This window comes from Bos mutus, chromosome X (genome assembly GCF_027580195.1).
Source record: "Bos mutus isolate GX-2022 chromosome X, NWIPB_WYAK_1.1, whole genome shotgun sequence".
Taxonomy (NCBI): Eukaryota; Metazoa; Chordata; class Mammalia; order Artiodactyla; family Bovidae; genus Bos; species Bos mutus.
Window position 1 is genome coordinate 28,448,520 of NC_091646.1, and position 20,176 is coordinate 28,468,695.

Sequence of the window (20,176 nt, forward strand, 5' to 3'; positions counted from 1 at the left end):
GGAGGAAGAGGTGTCCTCTAGCCCCCTCCTCTCCTCCTCAGCTCCATCCTGACTACCTCTGATTCTCACATCTTTGCCTTCTGCATGCTTTCTCTGCTGGCTCCTTTCCATCTTGTGGGCAGACATTCTTATCCTAAAAACCTCTCCCTCACTCTGCTCCTTGTCACCAGCCTCTGCCCTGTCAAGGAGTTTGGCTGCAATGGGAAGGAGAGAGAATGGTTCTGTATTTACTGGCTTCTGTTCCACCACGCCACTGAGTACAGAGGCCTCTAGGTCAGCAGTCACATATTCCAGTGTGATCTCTGAGCCCCATCTTCTTTTTTTTTTTTAAGAATTTTTTGAATGTGGACCATTTTTAAAGTCTTTATTGAATTTGTTACAATATTATTTCTATTTTATGTTTTGGTTTTTGGCTGTGAGGCATGTGGGATCTTACCTCCCTGATCAGGGATCAGACCCACACCCCCTGCATTGGAAAGCAAAGTCTTAACCACCGGACCACCAGGGAAGTCCCCCATCTTTTTGTTAAAAATCTCAACACAGCGCTTGATATTCCTTCCCACTGCCTCCTTCCTGAAATTCTCTCTGTGGGTGGCTTTTCTAGCATTGGTCTGTCTGGTTAGAGTCCTCTCTCACACTGTTTTACTTTTTCTCAGCCTCTTTGGCAGATTTGTTTCATTCAACTTCTTCCTTTTTGTGTTCTTTCTGAAGGCTTCTGCTACTCTCACTCTCTTTTCTCTTTGTGGCTGGTTCTTTCTGCTCTCACAGTCCTAAAGAAATAGATCACTCCCAAGTTAAAATGTTACTTTTGAGCTCAAACCCAGTGATCCCACTGCTTACTGGATATTTTCACTTGGCCGTCCGTAGAGGATGTACCTGAAACTCAAGCTGTCTCAAATTTAATTCATCTCTTCCCTCTTAAACATACTCATTCTCCATTCACCTGAATCATCTTTGACTCCTCCCGAGTCCTTGGAGTTCTGCTTCCCTCACTGGTCTCCCTTTCCCTTCCAGCCTTCACATTAAGAGCCCTTCTTTCCTTCTTTCACTGCATCGGGTCTTCATTGTAGCATGCAGGATCTTCACTGTGTCTCAAGGCCTCCTCTCTGGTTGTGATGCACAGGCTCTAGAAAACGCAGCCTTAGTAGTTGCTGCCTATGAACTTAGTTGTCCCAAGGCATGTGGGATCTTAGTTCCCCAACCAGGGATTGAACCCATGTCCCTGCACTGGAAGGCAGATTCTTAACCACTGGACCACCAGGGAGGTCCCAAGATCCCATCATTTCTTACTTTGATTGTCGGAAAGTCTGTCCTTCATGCAATGCCCAGAGTGGTCTTTCCCATTTTCAAATTGGATCAAGTCAGCCCTGCTTAAAACGCCCAAGTCTTAACATGGCAGCCAACGCCTGCTGTCTCCTGCCACTCTCAGGAACCTTATCTTCCACTGCTCCAGCCACATGGGGCCATGCCTGACACCCCAGGTATATGCCATTCCTTCTCCACATGTTCCTTTCCACAGGGCACCCTCTTCAGAGCACCCGCCCTCTTCTTCTTTACCAGGCTAACGCCTATTTCTATAAAACTAAATCCAGCCGGGGAGTGGATGTGGGCAGGGAGACATAACCTAGGCATCTCCCACTGACTGTGAGTTCCTTGATGGCAGGCACAGTGGCTATTGGCTCCAGGTATTGAGTGACTAGCATAGTATCACTTAATTCTGTGTCCAGCATGTGGTAGAATTTCATCAAGTGTTTGTTGAACTCATTCATTAATGTAGTCAGTTTCAGAGCCAGGACCTGGCGGCATAGTGCAGATGGAAGGACCTAGATTATGAGAGGAAACCCAGCATCCGGTCCCAGCTCTGCCTCTAACTTGCTGTGTGATCTTGAGCGAGTCACCTCACTTCTCTGGGCCTTATCTGTAGAATCAGGGTATAGAAGCAGGTGTTCCAAGTCACTCCAAGTTCAAAGCCAGGTGCCCACAGCTCTGTGCTTCTGCTTTTGCACGTCTCCAAGAACTGAGGAAAGGAGGGTGGGGGAACCCAGGGAGGATCATTGGGGCTGTTTTTCATTGAACAAGAGCCATTCCAAAGGCAGGGGAATTAACCTGACCGTGTTCGCAGTTTACAGGAGACATATGAGGCCAAAAGGAACGAGTTCCTAGGGGAGCTCCAGAAAAAAGAAGAGGAGATGAGACAGATGTTTGTGCAGAGAGTCAAAGAGAAAGAAGCTGAACTTAAAGAGGCAGAGAAAGAGGTAAAATGTGGGTTGGCATGCTAGGTGGGAAGGAAAAGGAGGCTGAACTTAGGCAAGACAAGGATTTCTGCCCCAAGAGAGCAGCTGGGGGAACCTTGGGGCCTCAGGCAGGAATGGGACACAGCATCTGTAGCCCTGCCTTGGTCGGCACAGAGAGGCTGTGAGATCTGTGTCTTTTCCATCCCTCAGTCCCCAAGGCCAGGATATTTTCTCACTCTTTGTTATTTAATTCTCTAGACCCCCACTGTCCCATATAGTAGCTATTTAAATGAACTGAAATTAAATAAAGTTTAAAACTCTATTTATCATTTGCATTCACCATATTTTAAATGTTCAGTCTTCATGCAACTCGGGGCTATGAGATATTGAACATTTCCATCACCGCAGAAAGTTCTATTGGGCAGTGCCACTCAACACTCGGGACCTGACATTGCCCCTCGAGGTCGGGGGAGGCTGATTTTTGTGCCCCCCTTTCTGGGAGTTCATAGCTCAGACGGGACAGTTGATCACTTTCTTGGCGGTCCTGCCCCATCCTGCCTGCTCTGATGGCCATGGGGAAAGATGGTCCCAGGGAGTCCTGGGTACCGTGTTGAATCTTAAGCCAGTGACAGCTGGTGTGTTTCCCCACCCACTTGAGTATTCCGTTCCACTTTATGCTACTGCTAAAGAACATCTGTGCAGCTCTAGTGAGTTTTTAACTAAGGCTTGATGGTCTATCTGGACTTTACTTAAGCCATGACTAATAGACTGCAGTTAGCCCTCACACCATTGCCTTGCCTCCAAGGTCCCACTACTGATTCCCCTACTGCTGCCAGATTAATTGGCCTCAACCACAGTTTTGGTCATGTCAGCAACTGCTTCAGCTCTCTAGGCCTTGAAACCCATAAAGAAAGGAGCACTTAATTACTTCCCAAGTCTCTTCCTCTTTTAATCTGCCAAGACTCTCCAGTGTTATTGCCAAAGCCCGTGGCAAGAGTATTGACTTCATTTCAGTTTCACTTTTCAAAAGAAAAATATCACCCCGTACTTTTAGGAAGAGAGGGAAGGTGATCCTTTGAATGAATGAAAGGCCAGTAAGCAAAAGCCAGGTGGACACCACTGATCAGCAGAGCTTCTACCAGCAGCCTACCCTGAGTGACTAGCGGAAGCTGGCTGACCCAACAAGTCTGTCATCCACCACCCCTTACTTGGTGACAGGCCCAGATACCTATAGGACACCCAGCCTCCTCCACGGTGTGCTGTGAGGGCTGTAGAACCCTCCATTCCTTCCTGAACCCTCAAAAGATACTGAAATGATGCTTGAGCTGCTCTTACTACTCAGTATAGTTATCACATTCCAGTTTGTTAGTCACCTTCACCCCAGTGTGTGTGTGCTCAGCCACTCAGTTGTGTCCAACTCTTTTGTGACCCCATGGACTGTAGCCCACCAGGCTCCTCTGTCCACGGGATTCTCCAGGCAAGCATATTGGAGTGATTGTCATTTCCTACTCCAGGGGATCTTCCTGACCCAGGGATCCAACCTGCACTCCACTCCATTATTCTTGCCTAAAAAAATCCCAAGGACAGAAGACGGGCCACAGTCCATGGGGGTGTAAAGAGTCAGATACGACTGAGCATGCATGCACACACACCCTTAATTCCCCTGATCCACTTATCACGGTAACATGCTAGAACATTGTTGCTCTTCTCCTTTGGGTTTCTGACTCTAATCAGGGCTAGTTGAGCCTCCCCTTGATCAAAGCTGAGGTTTCCACATTCATTTCATTTTCTAAAGTTCTTTTCTTTCCTTCCACATCCACGGACAAGTGTTTTCTTTGACCAGCTTCAGCACTGTCGAAGTTTTCTCTGCAATCTCCAATGAGCCTCCCTGGTTGGAGAGGCTAAGAAAAGGCACAGGCCCCTTTCCTATTGAGAGATCTCATTATATGATCATCTAAAGAATGCGTTGACCTTGGGCAAATTCCTTAACTTCTCATACCTTCTGTTTCCTCATAAAATGCAGATAATAACAGAACCTGCCTCATAGGGTTGTTGTGATGATTAAATGAGTTAATACATATAAAATGCTTAGAAAAGCCAGTATCTGGCCTACAATAAGCACTCAATACATGTTCTACATTATAACTGATGTTATTATTTTTCATATGTAGTAACTATGGGCACTCCTTTAAATAAAATGCTTGATAAGACAGAATGCATGGTTCCCTGACCATATTCAGGAGCAGAAATGTGGAGATAAAATGGCAGAAGAGAACCATTCAGAACATGATGCCCTTTGGTGACATTATAGCTGTCCCTGGCAGAAATGTCTCCTTGGATCCCAGGGTCCTTCATGGTCACGAGCCCACCCATCCCCACCCCACCCCCACTCCATCCCCCCACCTCCCCCCGCCCGACCCGCACTCTGCTCAGCTGAGCTCTGCTCTCCCCAAACCCCCTGTGCTTCCCTGCCAGCTGCATGAGAAGTTTGACCGTCTGAAGAAACTACACCAGGACGAGAAGAAGAAGCTGGAGGATAAGAAGAAATCCCTGGATGACGAAGTGAACGCTTTCAAACAGAGGAAGACGGCGGCTGAGCTGCTTCAGTCCCAGGGCTCCCAGGCTGGAGGCTCACAGACTCTGAAAAGAGACAAAGAGAAGAAAAAGTAAGTGGCAGGCTGCTCTGGGGTGAGGGCCTCTTTCTGCTCCTGTTCATCCCCTCAGGCCGGTGATAGAGGCCAGCTGTGGGCTGATAGGCTCCTTTGGGCCCCTGGACCTGGTCTCGGTGTCCCCACAGGCCCCACAGATTCCCTACATCTGGGGAGCTGAGAGGAGGCGAGGGCTGTATGTGGCCTCAGAGGACCAGCCCCTCTGCTCCGCCCACTTGGTAAAGTCCTGCCAACTCAAGGCAGGAGGAGAGGGAGGGAAAAGGGAGGAAAAGCAAAAGGCAAGTGAGAAAGTAGAAAGAAGAAAGGCGGAAGCGATGAGAACCTGCAAAGTTACAAGAAAGAGATGAACAAAAAGAAGGGCAGAGAGAGGATAGCAGAAGCCTCTGGGTCTCCTCTCCCTCCGGGAGGTGGGAGCTGGAAGGACTCCCAGGCCAGCTTGCTCATCCTATGCCTGAGGTGGTTCAGCCCTGGAGCCCCCCTCACCCCCCTCAGTTCTAAGGGCTGTGCCTAACAGAGTTTAAGCACTGCCACTGAAGGCTGCAGCCCGGTCCTGATTTCTCACCCTTTCCTGTCCCTCCCTCTTGGGTGCTTAGTTGTCCCCAGCCTGGGGTGCTGGGAACTTGGCTGGGAACTTGAATCCTCAGATGCTAATATCCTCTGCAGGCCCACCCTCCACTGGGGAACGACTGCACCGTCCGTCTGTCTCCCCTGGGGTTTGGCGACACAGGACGTATGGGCTCCTGGTTACCATTGGGTCAAGAATGCTGACCCAAGCCCTGGCCTCGCTTGCTGGGGTTACCTATTCCTCATCCCAGAACCAGAGAAGAGAAAAACATTTCCGACGGGACTTGTACAACAGCAGGAAAACATGTAGTGGTCCCTTGCACTCTAGCTGTTTGGGCAGTGTGACCGGAGGAGCCAAACTGAAGTGGTCTGAGGCTCTACAACATGGCCATCATCAGTGCCTTCTGTTCTTAGCCACTTTTTGCTGGACTCCATTGCTAGTTACTGGCCAGAAGGAGGAAACATCTTCCTTTCTTCTGTCCCCTGGCTCATCACTTAGGAATAAAACAGTACCACATTTCACCAAGAATAAAATGCAACAGTAAAATATCTTAACTTTGAAGGCACTAAGTTTTGCCATCTGATCATTCTTTTTTCAAAAGTGTCATTTGGGCATTTTCACCAATTTGTTCAGAGATTTTTGTCACGGAGTCACAACACTGTATGTCAGAGTCACTGATGATCTCTCTTTTTTTTTTTTGGTATTACATGATAAAATTCAACTACCCTGAACAAAGCCTCTTTGGACACACTCTATATTAACTGACCTGTAATGGTGTGTTAGTTGTAGCAGCAGGAATGGATTCCTATTTTTAAGATCAGAAAAGTCTAAATTAGTCTTCCAGCTCTAACCTGCTGCCTTCACAGTCCCAAGGTGTTTGTTAACAGGATCCCTGGGGCAGTTTCACAGCCTGCTGGCTGGAATTAGGAGATTCATTTGTTGGGACCCCACTGACACTCAACTATATAAATAGTCCCCATTGAGCTGTTCGGTGGAAGTTCTTCCCAGACCAGGCTTTCTCCTAGTTGCCTCCAATTGACTGACCACCACCCCCACCCCTAGCCGAAGACCCCACATAAGGAGACATGTCTCTCCAGTCTTCTAGGAATATTTGGAGCTGGTGATGGCACCCGTTTCCAGTTTTGAGATGAGTGAAAACCTCACTCACACCAGGCACATCCTATTAACAAGAGAGCCTGACAAAACAGCCTACTGTCCTCTATACTTTCAGATATATGTGTCTGCTGGTCTGGGCTTCTTACGTAATTCCCTGAACAGTTGCCTAACCTCCGGAAGACCTGTCTTTAGCCCAGTGTCACTCTGGTCCCATGGTGATGATGGGGGCGGGGGTGGGTGAAGGGCGAAAGTGGGGGTAGAAGCATTTCTTCTGGAGAGACGGTGGTTGGATCTAATAGAGTCACCTACTGAGAATTTTCTTTGGCTGCCCTTAAAGAAGTTAAGAAAGAGTACTGTTGTTTCAGGGGATCCCTACCAGCCCACCCTCCCACCTTCCCCTCCCCACTCCTCCTAATCTCCTTTGACCTCTAACTCTTCATTATTTGCATCAATTCATAATATTTGATTTCTCCCCAAGCTCACTCCATCTTCATCAGCTCTTACTGTTTTACAGTTAACTCTGCTGTTTGCTGCATGCTGCATGATACCCAGGGCCCTGGTAAGCTTTATTAACTCTAAATAGAACTGGCAGTGGCTTCTAGAACACACATACCTAATATCAAAGAAGCTGCCTCATTGTTCTAGCCGGGTTTCTCTTGTGACTTATAATATTAAGAAATAGTCTAGTTTGATTCCAAGTGTACATGTGCAATATTTGCCTTCCTGATTAAAAGTGGGGTGTTTTCCGACTTTTCTACCTAGCCTAGGTGGAACCTGTGATAGGTATTTGAGGTTTCCATTTTAGCCACTTTTTTTTCTTAAGGAGACTTCATCATTACTTTCAAAATGAACTAAACTGTAGTGATGAGGGGAACTGTTGGATTCACAAGCCCTGTCCTGCAATGTCACAGTCAGCTTTGAGCCCCAGGTTTGGGAAGGTTTCAAGTCAATGGAAACTTGTTTCTCTGTTTCCCTCTGGTGGCTGTTTCTTATCTGAGGGGTTCAAATTTTCTAATTTCATTTGGCTATGTAATCTCCCAAAACCATAATAAAAGGGGAAGAAAGGGAAGAGTTAGATATTAGAGAGAATTCCTTATACTCTTATCTACAAGTACCGACTTCATGAACACCTCTGATAAGGAGCTAAGCAGGTAAGATGCATTCCTGAGGGCGAGGTGTTATGTCAACAGGAGTAAATAAAGCAGCCCCTGGCATTGCATAGTTTATAGGTTGATGACAGCAGTGATTAAGCTTCCATCTATTTTACTAAACTTAGGTAGTGAGTGGAGAGGAACACAAATATTTTCAATCTAACATAATTAGGCGTATTGCCATTTAAAACTTTGCCATAGAAACTTTCAAACAGGAACAAAAGAAGAGAGGATAATACAGTGGAGCCCCATGTACCCAACCCCCAGCCCCCAAACAACTGTCAACATAAGCCAGTCCTGTCTCATTTATTGCCCCCAAATTGGCTGGATTATTGTAAAGCAAAACGCATCTCATTTCATCTGTCACTACTTCAGCATGGATCTCCAAGAGCTAATGACTCTTGAAAAAAATAACCACAATGCCACCATTATCACACCTCCAAATTTAACAATTCATTCACATAAAATTTCTAGCCAGGGTTCAGAATACCCTGGTTGTCTCATAAATGCCTTTTACATTTGGTTTGTTTGGATCGGGGAATATACAATATTGAGAAGAGTTCTCCACACTCACCATGGAGTTTATGATTTAAATGGAGAACCTGCTGTTAGTCACCAAAATAATTGCTGCAGCTACTGCACCGGGGACTTTGGGCAGCTGGCAAAACATCCTACTTTGAAGCAAATCCCGAAGAGGAAGTCCATAGAGGCTTCTGAAACATAAGGCCTATGAAATTGGGCCAAAGGAAACAACCCTAAAAGAACAATGAAATGATTTCTTGTCTGGCTTAAAGGCAAGACTTGGAGCCCTGTGCATTGACTTGAATGAAACCTAGGAAGACACAGTTCTGGAGTGTATGTCCATGGCTGCAGTCCTAGTGCCCAGCAGAGTGGCTGATGCTCGGTTCACGTGTATTTCCTCGGTTCCCCTATTTTCAAGGAGGAAAATAGGAAAGATGCATCCTGCTCAGTTAGCTTTCAGTTCATGAAACCCAGATTAACGTGGTTTGACACAGTTTGGTTCGGCTTTCCCCGAGTAAATCATTGGTAGTGGCCATTACTAAAAGGAATTTTTTCAAAACTATAATTAAAGCCAGACTTAACGAGCAAGAGTCAATTGGCAAACAGTGGGAACAGCCAACTCCGACCCTAAGCAGGTTGGCTTTTTCTGGCATGCTTCTCCCCAGCAGACCACAAGAGCAGTTCCAAACCAAATAGAGATTGCCGTCTGTAGCCATCTGTAGTTGTAACAAAACACTTCCTCTGTGACCCACACACAGTTGTAGGTACTCTGGCAAGGGGACAGAGTATGATGTATGGGCAGTTCGCCTAGCAAAATATTTCAGCCTTCCCAGGCCGCCCAGGACATAAGCCCTTGCAGTGTTCTATAGGTTTCTTTTCCCCTGGGAAGTAGACAAGGAAGAACAAGAGAGCTGAGCTTTCGTAGGACCTTTTAATACTATTCAAAGTGTTTTTCCTCACGCTATCTTATTTTCACATTATGACAGTCCTGTGAGGCAGAGGAGGAAGGTGCTGATCTTCAGTTCACAAGATGAACAAATGGAGGCATGGGGTTAAGGGACTTACCAAGGCTGACACAGGGAGTTATTGGCAGAACTGGAATGAGAACACAAAACTAGTTTTGGTATAAACTGCCATCCTCATGCGTGTGTGTGTGTGTGTGTTTGTATTCACTCTGAGGAAGCGACTGTACAGATAGACTCAGCTTATGCTTTTAACTATCCCTCCCCAATATCTTTAATGAGAGAAATGTGTTCAGGTAAAAAAAATAAAACAAGGGGCTTGGGTCCACAGGCAAGGAGTTCTCAGGGACACTGTGGTGTGAAGGAGAGTCACAATCAAGCAACCCAGGGATCTGGGCTCTGCTCCTGTAGGTTGTGACTCTTTGTGACCTTGGGCAAGTCAGTTGGCCTCGCAGTGGTTCTCAGCATCCTCATAAGTCAAATGAGGAAATTGTCCCCATTTATGTCACAAGGGTGAAGTTTGAACGGGAGAAAGTTCAAAGTGCAGAGTGAACACAAACCAGTAATGGATTTCCATTGTTCAGGTTTCCAGGTGACTGTGGTTAGACCCTGGTGCAGAGGCCAGTCACCACCCCCAGATACTTCTCAGACAGATCTTGCCCCGGGGGACCAGTTAGTGGACCGGGGCTCTTCAAAGGTGAAACCTCTACCCCCTCGGCATTCGCTGTGGGGTGAGGCCATCACTGGTTGAGAGCCTGGCACTCTGTGCTGTGGCCTGAGCCACTTGGAGATTTGCTGAAGGTGTTCCTGTACAAGGTGTCAGGGTCGGGCACCCTAGTCAGGACCTAGTCATTAAGAAGAGAGAAAAAGGATTCTTGTGGCTCTTGATTATTTTACTAGCCGATGCCATGACAGTCGCCACTCAGAGGTGTGTGGGGGTGAATGAGAGAGAAAGCATGTTCCCAGAAGCCAATGCAGTAAGACCTTAAGACCATCTAACATAGCTGTATTCTAATTTATCCATCAGTCATCATGACAATTCTAACCTTTGTTTTGTTTTTTACATTAATCCATCCATTCATTAACCCAACTTCTCTTTTCATTTTCAGTTTGGGTTTCCTGTAGACGCCCTTTTCCTGCGCAACAGAGCTGGGCCTCCCTTTCTCTAATTCCCCCTTAACACGTCTGTGGGGCACACAACCCGTGCCCTCCCCTTTCTTCCTGCCAAGGTTTATAGAAGCCCGAGAGTCTGAGGACTGAGTCTGGCCTCTGGGCAAGAAGCCAGCAGTCACGTGGTTTAAAGCTGCATCCTGCATCCCAGTGCCCCTCCCAGCGCCCCCCGCCGGCCACTCCCCGCCCCATCTTTGACTGTAACACGTGCAGGGGCTCTGCCTGCTCCACGGCACCACCGGCTTCCCTGTTCCAATTCCGAATGCTGTTTGTTCCCCCGAGGTATTTGCATCCAGCCTGGCTGGGTGAGCACCAGTCAGCAGGGCTTTCCCCCTTAGTCCGCAGTCACTTGGCTTCCCCAACCACCACTAAGCCCCTGACAGGAACCACAGCCTCTCCTCAGAGGGTTCCAGAAGGAGATCCTTCGGTCAGCCCAGCCCTTTCCAGTTTTGATTCACTCAAAAGTGACTGCACTCAAACTCTGTTAAGAACCTGGAATGAGTTTATTTGCACCCAGCCCTTCCCAGACAAGACAACTGCTGAAGAAAATAGCGTAAATGTCCCTCTCTGTAATTCTAAGTACCCTACAGATGCAGGAGGGAGAATAAACCTGAATATTAGTACCAGCGTAGTGTCTTATGGAATTGTTATGAGGTGTCTTGCATCTCCTCTGTAATTTCCCTGAGGATGCCACACCATCCCAACAAGGCAGGGTCAGTAGCAGGTGTAAGCATCCTGTGTCGTAAACTGCCAGACTGAGTGGTTCAAGAATCAGTGTTTTTACTTTGGCTTTGAGGAATCTTCCAGTCTATTTATTTGGTGAATTTGATGATGATGAGTTTCAATCTGTATTTTGCATGTGTCTCCTAATAAGAAGAGGAGGTGAGACTGTCAGTCGGAGAAGAGAAAAGAGATGTTGTACCTTGGAAGGTCCCTAACTTTGCCTCTAAGGATTTGATATTTGAAAACTTCTAGCCCGGATTTGTATAATGGGGCCTCTCTGATAGTGGCTTTGGGAACCCCTTTGAAGTTGAGAGCCCTCTCTTGTCAGGGCCACGAGGCACACTGGACTTTGGTGTTAGACCAGTGAGAAAGGGAGAGCTGGCGGTGACTGGCAATGATCCGTGGCTAACACGCCGTTTCTCTACCCTTCCTTTGCAGTAATCCATGGCTGTGTACTGAATAGTATTCCCCGCTACAGCTGGACTGGACTCCACTTAGCCTTTTAAGCCAAGGTTCCTATTGTAACTGACAGTTTTCCTTTGGGGTGCCAGGCAGCCGGGTCCCGGGCCCCTGCCATGTTCTTCCACTTCAAGCCCCACCTCTTCTTTCTATTTCTGCCTCACAGTCCCACTGGCATTGACCATGACCTTCTTTTTTATTTTTTGGTCACTTGCTTTGAAAACACACAATCGAACAAGGCTATGCCAAATTTTCAGACCTTTTTGAAGTATTGAGAATGGGGAGGGGGTGTTCTCTTTTCAATAATAGATAATAACAGGAAGCAAAAAGTAGAAACAACGGAAAGCAAACGAATGCACACACTTTATCTTTTCTTGTTGGCAAAGCAAGAGGGCAGTTTTGAGATGTATTGTTTGGTGAGTCACTGATTGGTGAGTGGCCAGAAGCAAGTATGAATGAAGGTGATGCTGCCAAAGCAGAAGCTAGTTTCTTGAGAAAATCCAAGTCACACAGTGGAGCATTTTAGGAGACCCTATGCTTGGAGATTTAAAAAAAAAAAAAAAAAAAAAAAGCTTGGATCCTCAGCTTGGCTCAGGGAGATGCTAAGTTAAGGCTGTCAAGTCTCCATGGGAAAGGCTTCTTATTTGCAGCCTTATTTGACCAGTTTCACAGCTGCTTCCCAAGAATCCCAAACTTAAACAACTAACGGTCTCCATTCCCCGCCCCCAGTAATTATTTGCATCACAAATAGGAGGTCCCCTCATTTACATTTATTTACAGATTAACTACTTGAGGTTTGAGTGGTTCTGAAAACTTCAAAAGGTATTAGAGCCACCCAGCCTTTGAGAGACCTTCAGAGACTGGGCAGGAATTTTGTATGAAAGGAGATATTTGGGTCCAGAAGACAGGTAGGACGCACTTTTTGTAAGAGGAAATTGAGGCGCAGAGAAATGAAGGGACTTTGCCAGAGGTCCCAGGGCTGTTTCATGGCAAAAGTCAGGCTAAATTCAGTGTCTTCTGAGACCCGATACTTTTCACAAATGGATTCAATCTGTTCATGTTCATTTCTAGAGACAAGTCTTTTGATGTTCAGGAGAAAATGAATAGTTAGCATTAGAGCGCCTTTGAGGTTTTTATCCCATAGAAAAATATTCGAGGATGGGGTGGGCAGGGATGGGCAAAGCAGAGGACTCTAGTCCCACTGCTGAACTGAGTGCTTCTGCTGACGATAAGAGTCATGGACACCTGTTAGCTGCTCAGCTTTCCTGGGAGTCTGGAATGAGGCTTGTGAGTGCGGAAGTTTAACAGGTGCCAGAGATGACCCTTGTCATCAAGGAAGTTTGGTAAACAAAAATCTAACTTGTGCGTGAACATGAGACCTTTATAAAGTCAACCAAGGCTATGTAAAATAATTAAAATGCTTATTTTATCGGGTATCTTGTCTCACTGTAAACAGAAAGATTTTTTTCCTTCTTCAGTGAAAAGATTTTTTACTGGGTATAATTGTTACTATTAAAAAAATTACCCTAATACTCTGTTTACTTCTGGTGAAACAAAACCAGTCATTAGAAATGGTCTCTGTCCCGCCCCACCCTTACCCTAGACTGAAATGGTTTTCCTGAAAAATCCCTACATGTACACACACACACACACGCCTCATTTCTCTTAAGCCAAGAAGTTTGCTTTTCCTAGATGCAGGATAGATCACTTTTGGTTTAGTTTGTTTTTTTTTGTTTGTTTGTTTTAATCATTTGGCATTCACATGTGGCTGTCAATATGCGCTTTTTTTTTAATTATTAAAACAAGAAGCTTGAAACTGGTGTGTGGTGTTCTTAAAACCTTCTCAGCAGATTTTCCAGTGGTGATGGCCCATCATGACCCCATTTCTCACCTGTCTTCTCCATGTATAATCTGTGCTACTTCACACTGCCCACCTCCCTGACCCTGTCTTACTTTGAATGTCTTTTTTCTTTGGCTAATTTCATGTTTTCTTTCTCTTTCCCTCTCCAGCTTTTTTTAATCTTGTCTTCAGCAGCTGCACTAAGTCTAAAGGAGAAGACTACCATTATAGAAGAGTTAGGGTTTCCATATTGTCTCAAACCAGAAACCAACCAATTCCCTCTCCCTCCAAATTGTGTGCTCACGTGCGTACACACACACACACTCTCTCTCAACAAGTGTTCATGTGTCCAGGCAAGAAGCTCTCTTCCAACTTACATGGTATTTTAACTGGAAGTGTCTTGTCCTAACCTAACAAGGCAGGAAAAGATCCGTCCGAGCTGCAGAATGGACCCAATGTAACCTCAGAGAGACAACTGCAGGATGACTCACCCAAGTGTAAGTGACTGAGGCAGGAGACCTCAGCTGTGGGTGTGGAAGTACTGTTCACAAGTTTTTCATTTGAGTTTTCTGTTTTTCCTTTTAAACACCATTTCTCTGGTTCAATGGGTTGATTGTCTACAGCCACTATTAAACATTTCTGAATATGGATGAGGAAGTCAAGCAACATTCATATCTTCTTCAGCATTCACAGACCTTCTGCAGATCCCCTCAGCAAGTGGGGCAAGTCGATCTACTAACATTCAGGTGGAGAAAGGAAAGGAGAGATGGGGGAGTTTAAGCTTAGTGAGAACAAAATTACTCCATTCAGCATTCCAAGGCCAGTTGGGGTTTTGAGAGAGGTTTCTGCTCAATGTGGGACCTGGAGGGAGAGCTTTGATGTTGATAAATCTGCCCCGAATTCATTGGTTTAACTTGGATCGAAATACCATGTGAGTGTGCTCATCCCCATATAGCCCTACGACCATTGCCATTCCACTGTCCCGTGTCTCTTGAGAGAGCCTCTCTGCATGTTTTCCAAAATCTGTGTTCATTCTTCCTTTCTTCTCCTTTGTTCTTTTTGCTCAGAGATGTGACCGTCACTGCCCCTCTGGGGCTTTCATTCACCAGGAAAAACATCCCAAAACCAGCACTGTTTAGCTTGATACCTTTATAATGTCCATGTCAATTTTCAATAAAATTCAAAGAAATGCTCAGTGGCTGTGTGATTATTAGGTGATGCCTTAGGAGGAGTTTGCCTTAGGAGGAGTGGGTGGCTTCCTTTCAAGGGGGTGATTTGAGGGGCTCAGGGAGGCACCATCAGCCCGTTTGCAACCTTCCTGGGTGGGCTACTGTGACCACACCCCCCATCTGGGCTTGCGGGGGGGGGGGGTGGGGGGAGTCCTTTACTTTTTCTTCATTAGCATGGATTTCACTGATTCGTTGAGCTCATCTAGGATAATAGATGGAGAAAGTGGAGTGCCAGATCCTATAGAATAAGAATAAGAGTCGGTTGAGTTTTAATTCCAGAAGGAAAAGGACTGTGCTGCATGGCTTCTCTTATTATTACTGTGATGTGAACATCCTGAAAATTCATGGGCATGACTCCAAAAGCCTTCTATAAATAGGGTCTACTAGAGAGGGAAGCTTCCTTGTCCCTCCCAGTATTCAAGTGGGCAAGAGGGACAGTGGTCAGTTTTCATAATTCTGGCCGCAATCGACGTGGAATTTCCTTTCCTCGCCTTCATTTCCCAAATAGCCAGATGTTGGAGACCGGAAGGTGGTTGGTACCCTCTCCACACCAAGCCCTTGGAGACCTCTGAAGAGAAGGGGTACCAGGGAAAATGACGCTGGCCTGCACTGTGCAACTCGCACACTAGAGAGCAGCTGAGCGGGACAACACTCGCCCATGATGTCACAGCCCCCGGCATCCTGGAGGTGTGGAAAAATACCGGTTCTGGAGCCAGACAGACTTGCTAGCTGTGTGTGTTTGGGGGCAAGTTGTGGTCAAAACCTCCCTGTAAAGAATATCAACAACTCCCTTGCAGCAATGATTGCAACGGTTTTGTGAGCTACTGTAAACTAAGGAGGTGGGTGTTCACTAAAGGAAATTCCTATTAAGGATGGAGTTTCCCCTTTACTAGAAGTATCTTAGGTTCTTCCAATCCATGGTTTCTCACCCTCAGCACTATTGTCTTTTGAGACCAGATAATTCTTTGTTGTGGAGGCCGACGTGTGCATTGTAGCATCCCTACCCACTAGATGTCAGTAGCACACTATACTACCCCATCCCCAGTTCTGACAAAACTGTCTCCAGATAATGCCAAATGTCCCCTGGAGGGCAAAATTGCCCCAAATTAAGAACCATTGCTCTGGGCCACGGGTCAGCAAACTTTTCCTGTAAAGGGCCAGCAGGCAAATATTTTAGGCTTCACAGGCCACATGGTGTCAGAAACTATTTTACTGCTCAGTACAGACCAAAACCAGCCATTGATAATACATAGAAGGATGAACGTGACTGTGCACTAATAAAACTGCATTTATGGACACTGAAATTTGAAATTCATGTGTGGGTTTCATTTTCACATGTCCTGACTTATTATTATTTATATTTCTTCCAACCATTTAAAATTTAAAGACCATTCTTAGCATGCTGCTGCTGCTGCTGCTGCTGCGTCGCTTCAGTCATGTCCGACTCTGTGCGACCCCATAGACGGCAGCCCACCAGGCTCCCCGGTCCCTGGGATTCTCCAGGCAAGAACACTGGAGTGGGTTGCCATTTCCTTCTGCAATACATGAAGTGAAAAGTGAAAGTGAAGTCGCTCAGTCATGTCCGACTCTTCGAGACCCCGTGGACTGCAGCCTACCAGGCTCCTCCGTCCATGGGAGGGTCATATAAACACAGGGAGTGTGACTGGATTTGGCCTGTGGGCCACCGTTTGTCGACCCCACTTCTAATGCATTTTGGTGCTTGTTTAACACATCACAGGTGGCGCTAGTGGTAAAGAATCTGCCTGCCAAAGCAGGAGACACAGGTTCGATCTCTGGATTGGGAAGATCCCTTGGAGTAGGAGATGGCAAGCCATTCTAGTATTCTTGCCTTGAAAATTCCATGGATGGAGAAGACTGGTGGGCTACAGTCCATGGAGTCACAGAGTCAGACACAACTGAGCATGCATAGATGAATGCATCACAAAGCCTAAAGGTCTTAGAAGTGACTGGCTGGTCAAAAGAAATCAGAAATGAAGACAAATGGCTGATATTTTAATGCAAGTTGGTGGGGAAGTGGGCTTGGTTAACTAAAATTTGTATATCATTTTGCTAGAGCATAGATGGGGGCAAGCGTCTGCTGGGGTGCTGAGAGCCAGTTCCTAGGGACTTACTGAGCAGTGAGAAGGCCAAATGCTTCTAGGGACAGAACCAGGCTTCTAATACCTTCAAAATGGCTAAGCAACCTGGGCTCCAGTTGTAAGCAACTGAAGTTAAGCAGTGTCCTTTTGTGTTTGAAAAGCCCCCACTCAGCTGAGTCCCCTTGATGTTCATCTGAAACTATCACAACATTGTTAATCGGCTATACTCCAATACAAAATTAAAAGTTAAAAAAATCCTGCCACTGAGCTTCAGGCCTATCTTCTCCTTGAAGACTTTCTTGACCCCATCCACCTGTTTTGATCTCTTCTTCCTTTTCAAAAACCTCCTGGCTGAAATTGTTTAATCTTCTCTGCTTCTCATTTGAGAGACTTCATTCTTCAAGAGATGTTAAGCTTCCTTAGAGTAGAAACATCATTTACAGCTCCCCAGTGGGCCCAGGAAAGTGCCGGACACACAATAAAGAGCGATTAAGAGGTAACTAGATGACGATTCTTCACCAATTTAGGGAGCTATTGTACTTTTGAAACAATTTACTTTTGAGATTAAATAATAATAGTGCAAAGTACACTCACATGCTCTTGACCCAGATGTACCAACTGATAATATTTTGCCCCATTTGCTTTGTCATTTACATTGAGGTGCCCCCTTCCCCCTCCCCTGGAACCAAATAGATAGAGAAAGATACATAACATTTTTTCTGAACCATTTGAAGATAATTTACAGGTATTCTGGCCTTTACTCCTAAATATTTCAATGGGTATTTCCTAGCAATAAGGATACTCTCTTACATAGCCACAGTTACCAACTTCAGTAAATTTAACCTTGTTATACTACTTTAACCTATTGAATAGTATGTGTGTGTGCTCAGTCACTTCAGTTGTGTCCAACTCTGTGACCTTGTGGACTGTAACTTGCCAGGCTTCTTTGTCCATGAGATTCTCCAGGCAAGAATGCTGAAGTGGGTTGCCATGCCCTCCTTCAGGGGATCTTCCCTACCCAGGGATGGAACCGAGGATCCTGTGACTCCTGCATTGCAGATGGATTCTTTACCCACTGAGCCACCTGGGAAGCCCATTGAATAGTATACTTTATACCAATTTTTCCTGCCATATAAGATTGGCTCTAGAATCATGCACTGTGTCCTGTTACTTTAGTGTCCTTTCATCTGAAACAGCCTTTTTTTGTCTTTCATGATACTGATATTTTTGAAGTGCCATTTTTAAAAAAAGATTGTTGTCATTTTGGGTCAAGGTGTTGCCCAATTTCTCCACTATATAATTATTGTTTTTCCTCTTCTTTGCTACTAATAAACAATCTGTGAGGAGAAAACTGTAAGTCCATGCAAAATCTTCCTCATCAAAAAATTCCCCCTAGATTTAGCATCTACTGGTAATTCTTACCTGAACCAATGATGATTTTCTGACTCCAGCATTCCCTTCATATTTACCAGTCAGCACATGGTATGCTATCGTAAGCAAAGGCCCTCCCCTTTCCCTCCTTATTTATCTACTTGGTCTCACTGTAGACTTTGGCTTCCTATTTTTTCAAAGGCTCATTACTGTCCTTAATAATTTGGGTGCTCAAATTACCAGGCTTTGGCCAGCTCCTAGCTATTGCTTTTAGTCCATTAGTGGCCATTCCTCAAGAGGATATTGCAGTGCGGAATACTCTGGTCAAGAAATTTTGGTGATCTGATTTCTGGGATAATTTATGAGGCTGGTGCTGAGCCAGGTTCCAGGTTTCCCTCTTTTCTTCACTCACTGGCTCCCCCACAGGAAAGGGAAGGGAAGGAAGCTCAGAGCTGACAGACTATGTGTGTATGAGTGTGTGTGTGTGTTTATATTTCATGTAAAAACATGGCGGGAGCCTGTGTTAGAGCAGAGAAAGATGATGGAGGGGAGGAGGACAGGTGATTACATGAGGTTTCTGGATGTTTTAGGATGGCAGTGGTTGCCATTATCAGACTTCCCTCCTGCATTTCTCTTCATCCATTATTCAGATAATTTACTTCTGCTTAGGGGTTTCAATTCCTGCTCAGTGAGAAAACATCTGGGATGTGTGAGAAGGGAATGGACTGAGCTAGGCTGGCTGAAGGATTTTTTGATCAGAAGGATTACCAAAGAAAGAAGGTCCTGGAGAATCATGGGAATTTTTGTTTTGCTTGCTAGAGATGAAACTGCTTATTCCATAGCAAGATTTATAAATGCACTCCAGCTATGGCTGTTCCAGAGCAAATGGCCTCTAATATCAATTTTATCACCTTTCACTCTGTAATCCAAATGCAAAAGCCAGGTTGGAATTATTTGTTCCTATATGATGGAAGAATTTTCATCCAATCTGAGAGGAAGGCATTTTTCTTTTCTCAACTCCTTTTCTAGGAAAGATGTGTATTGATTGCAATGCTGATTCTGATGAAAGTTGGCAGCTTAGGCGGAAATTAATCTAACTTAAAACCAGCTTAAAGTGTAGGCCCTAAGAAAATGAGTTTCACAAGTTTGAGACAACAGGAAGAGCCTTCATTCATTCAGTCATTCATTTAATTCAACAAATATCTATGGAGTTCCTACAAGAGCCAAATGTAGTTGCTAAAAGCAAGACAGATGAGTTCCTTGCTCTCATGGCACTGTCACAGGGGGTGAGGAGGAGTCAAAAATTTTTTTGAAGTTCAAAAGGTGGTACATACTGTGAAGAATTAAAAAAAAAAAAACAGGGCAATATAATGGCAAATGAGTGGGGAGCACTGGATGAGAAGTCAGGTGACCTAGATTCTGATCTCAGCTTTGCCAGAACCCGCCTCTACAGACTTCAGTTATCACTCTACCTCTCTGGCCTTATTTTTCTCACTCATACAATAATTATTTGAATTTATGATCTCAAAGCTTCCTTTCTAGTATCACTTTCTTTGATTTCATGGTTCAAAGACTGTCATTACTTCAATAAACATGAGTACCTACCACAGAGTCAAAGACAGCACTCCCTGTGGAATGGGAGAGACAGGCATGAAAATAAATCATTATTAAAGTGAAAAATGCTGTGATCTTCTGCTCTTGTCAGTCCAAAACAGCCCTACGTATAAATATGTCACATAATGATAAATACATCCTAAAACAGTTAAATTTCTCAAGAAGTCAGGAAGCAGCAGTTAGAACTGGACATGGAACAACAGACTGGTTCCAAATACGAAAAGGAGTACGTCAAGGCTGTATATTGTCACCCTGCTTATTTAACTTATATGCAGAGTACATCATGAGAAACGCTGGACTGGAAGAAACACAAGCTGGAATCAAGATTGCCGGGAGAAATATCAATCACCTCAGATATGCAGATGACACCACCCTTATGGCAGAAAGTGAAGAGGAACTAAAAAGCCTCTTGATGAAAGTAAAAGAGGAGAGAGAAAAGTTGGCTTAAAGCT

At 45.3% G+C, this 20,176-nt stretch overlaps 1 protein-coding gene across 8 annotated transcripts in view; it reads left to right on the forward strand.

Annotated features, from left to right (window-relative positions):
- Positions 1-14,555, forward strand: part of SEPTIN6 (septin 6) — a 161,630-nt gene extending 147,075 nt beyond the window's left edge. For 2 of the 8 annotated variants that reach the window (XM_070366409.1, XM_070366408.1), the window contains 3 exons: positions 2,123-2,255; positions 4,710-4,900; positions 5,567-6,800. In XM_070366409.1, the coding sequence (XP_070222510.1) occupies positions 2,123-2,255; positions 4,710-4,900; positions 5,567-5,777 (535 nt within the window). In that variant the 3' untranslated portion in view covers positions 5,778-6,800. Of the gene's footprint in view, positions 1-2,122; positions 2,256-4,709; positions 4,901-5,566; positions 6,801-7,098; positions 7,144-10,328; positions 12,721-13,581 lie in introns of those variants that run through there. The other 6 variants (XM_070366411.1, XM_070366410.1, XM_070366415.1 and 3 more) reach the window with 5 other exon arrangements.
- Positions 14,556-20,176: the final 5,621 nt, after the last annotated feature.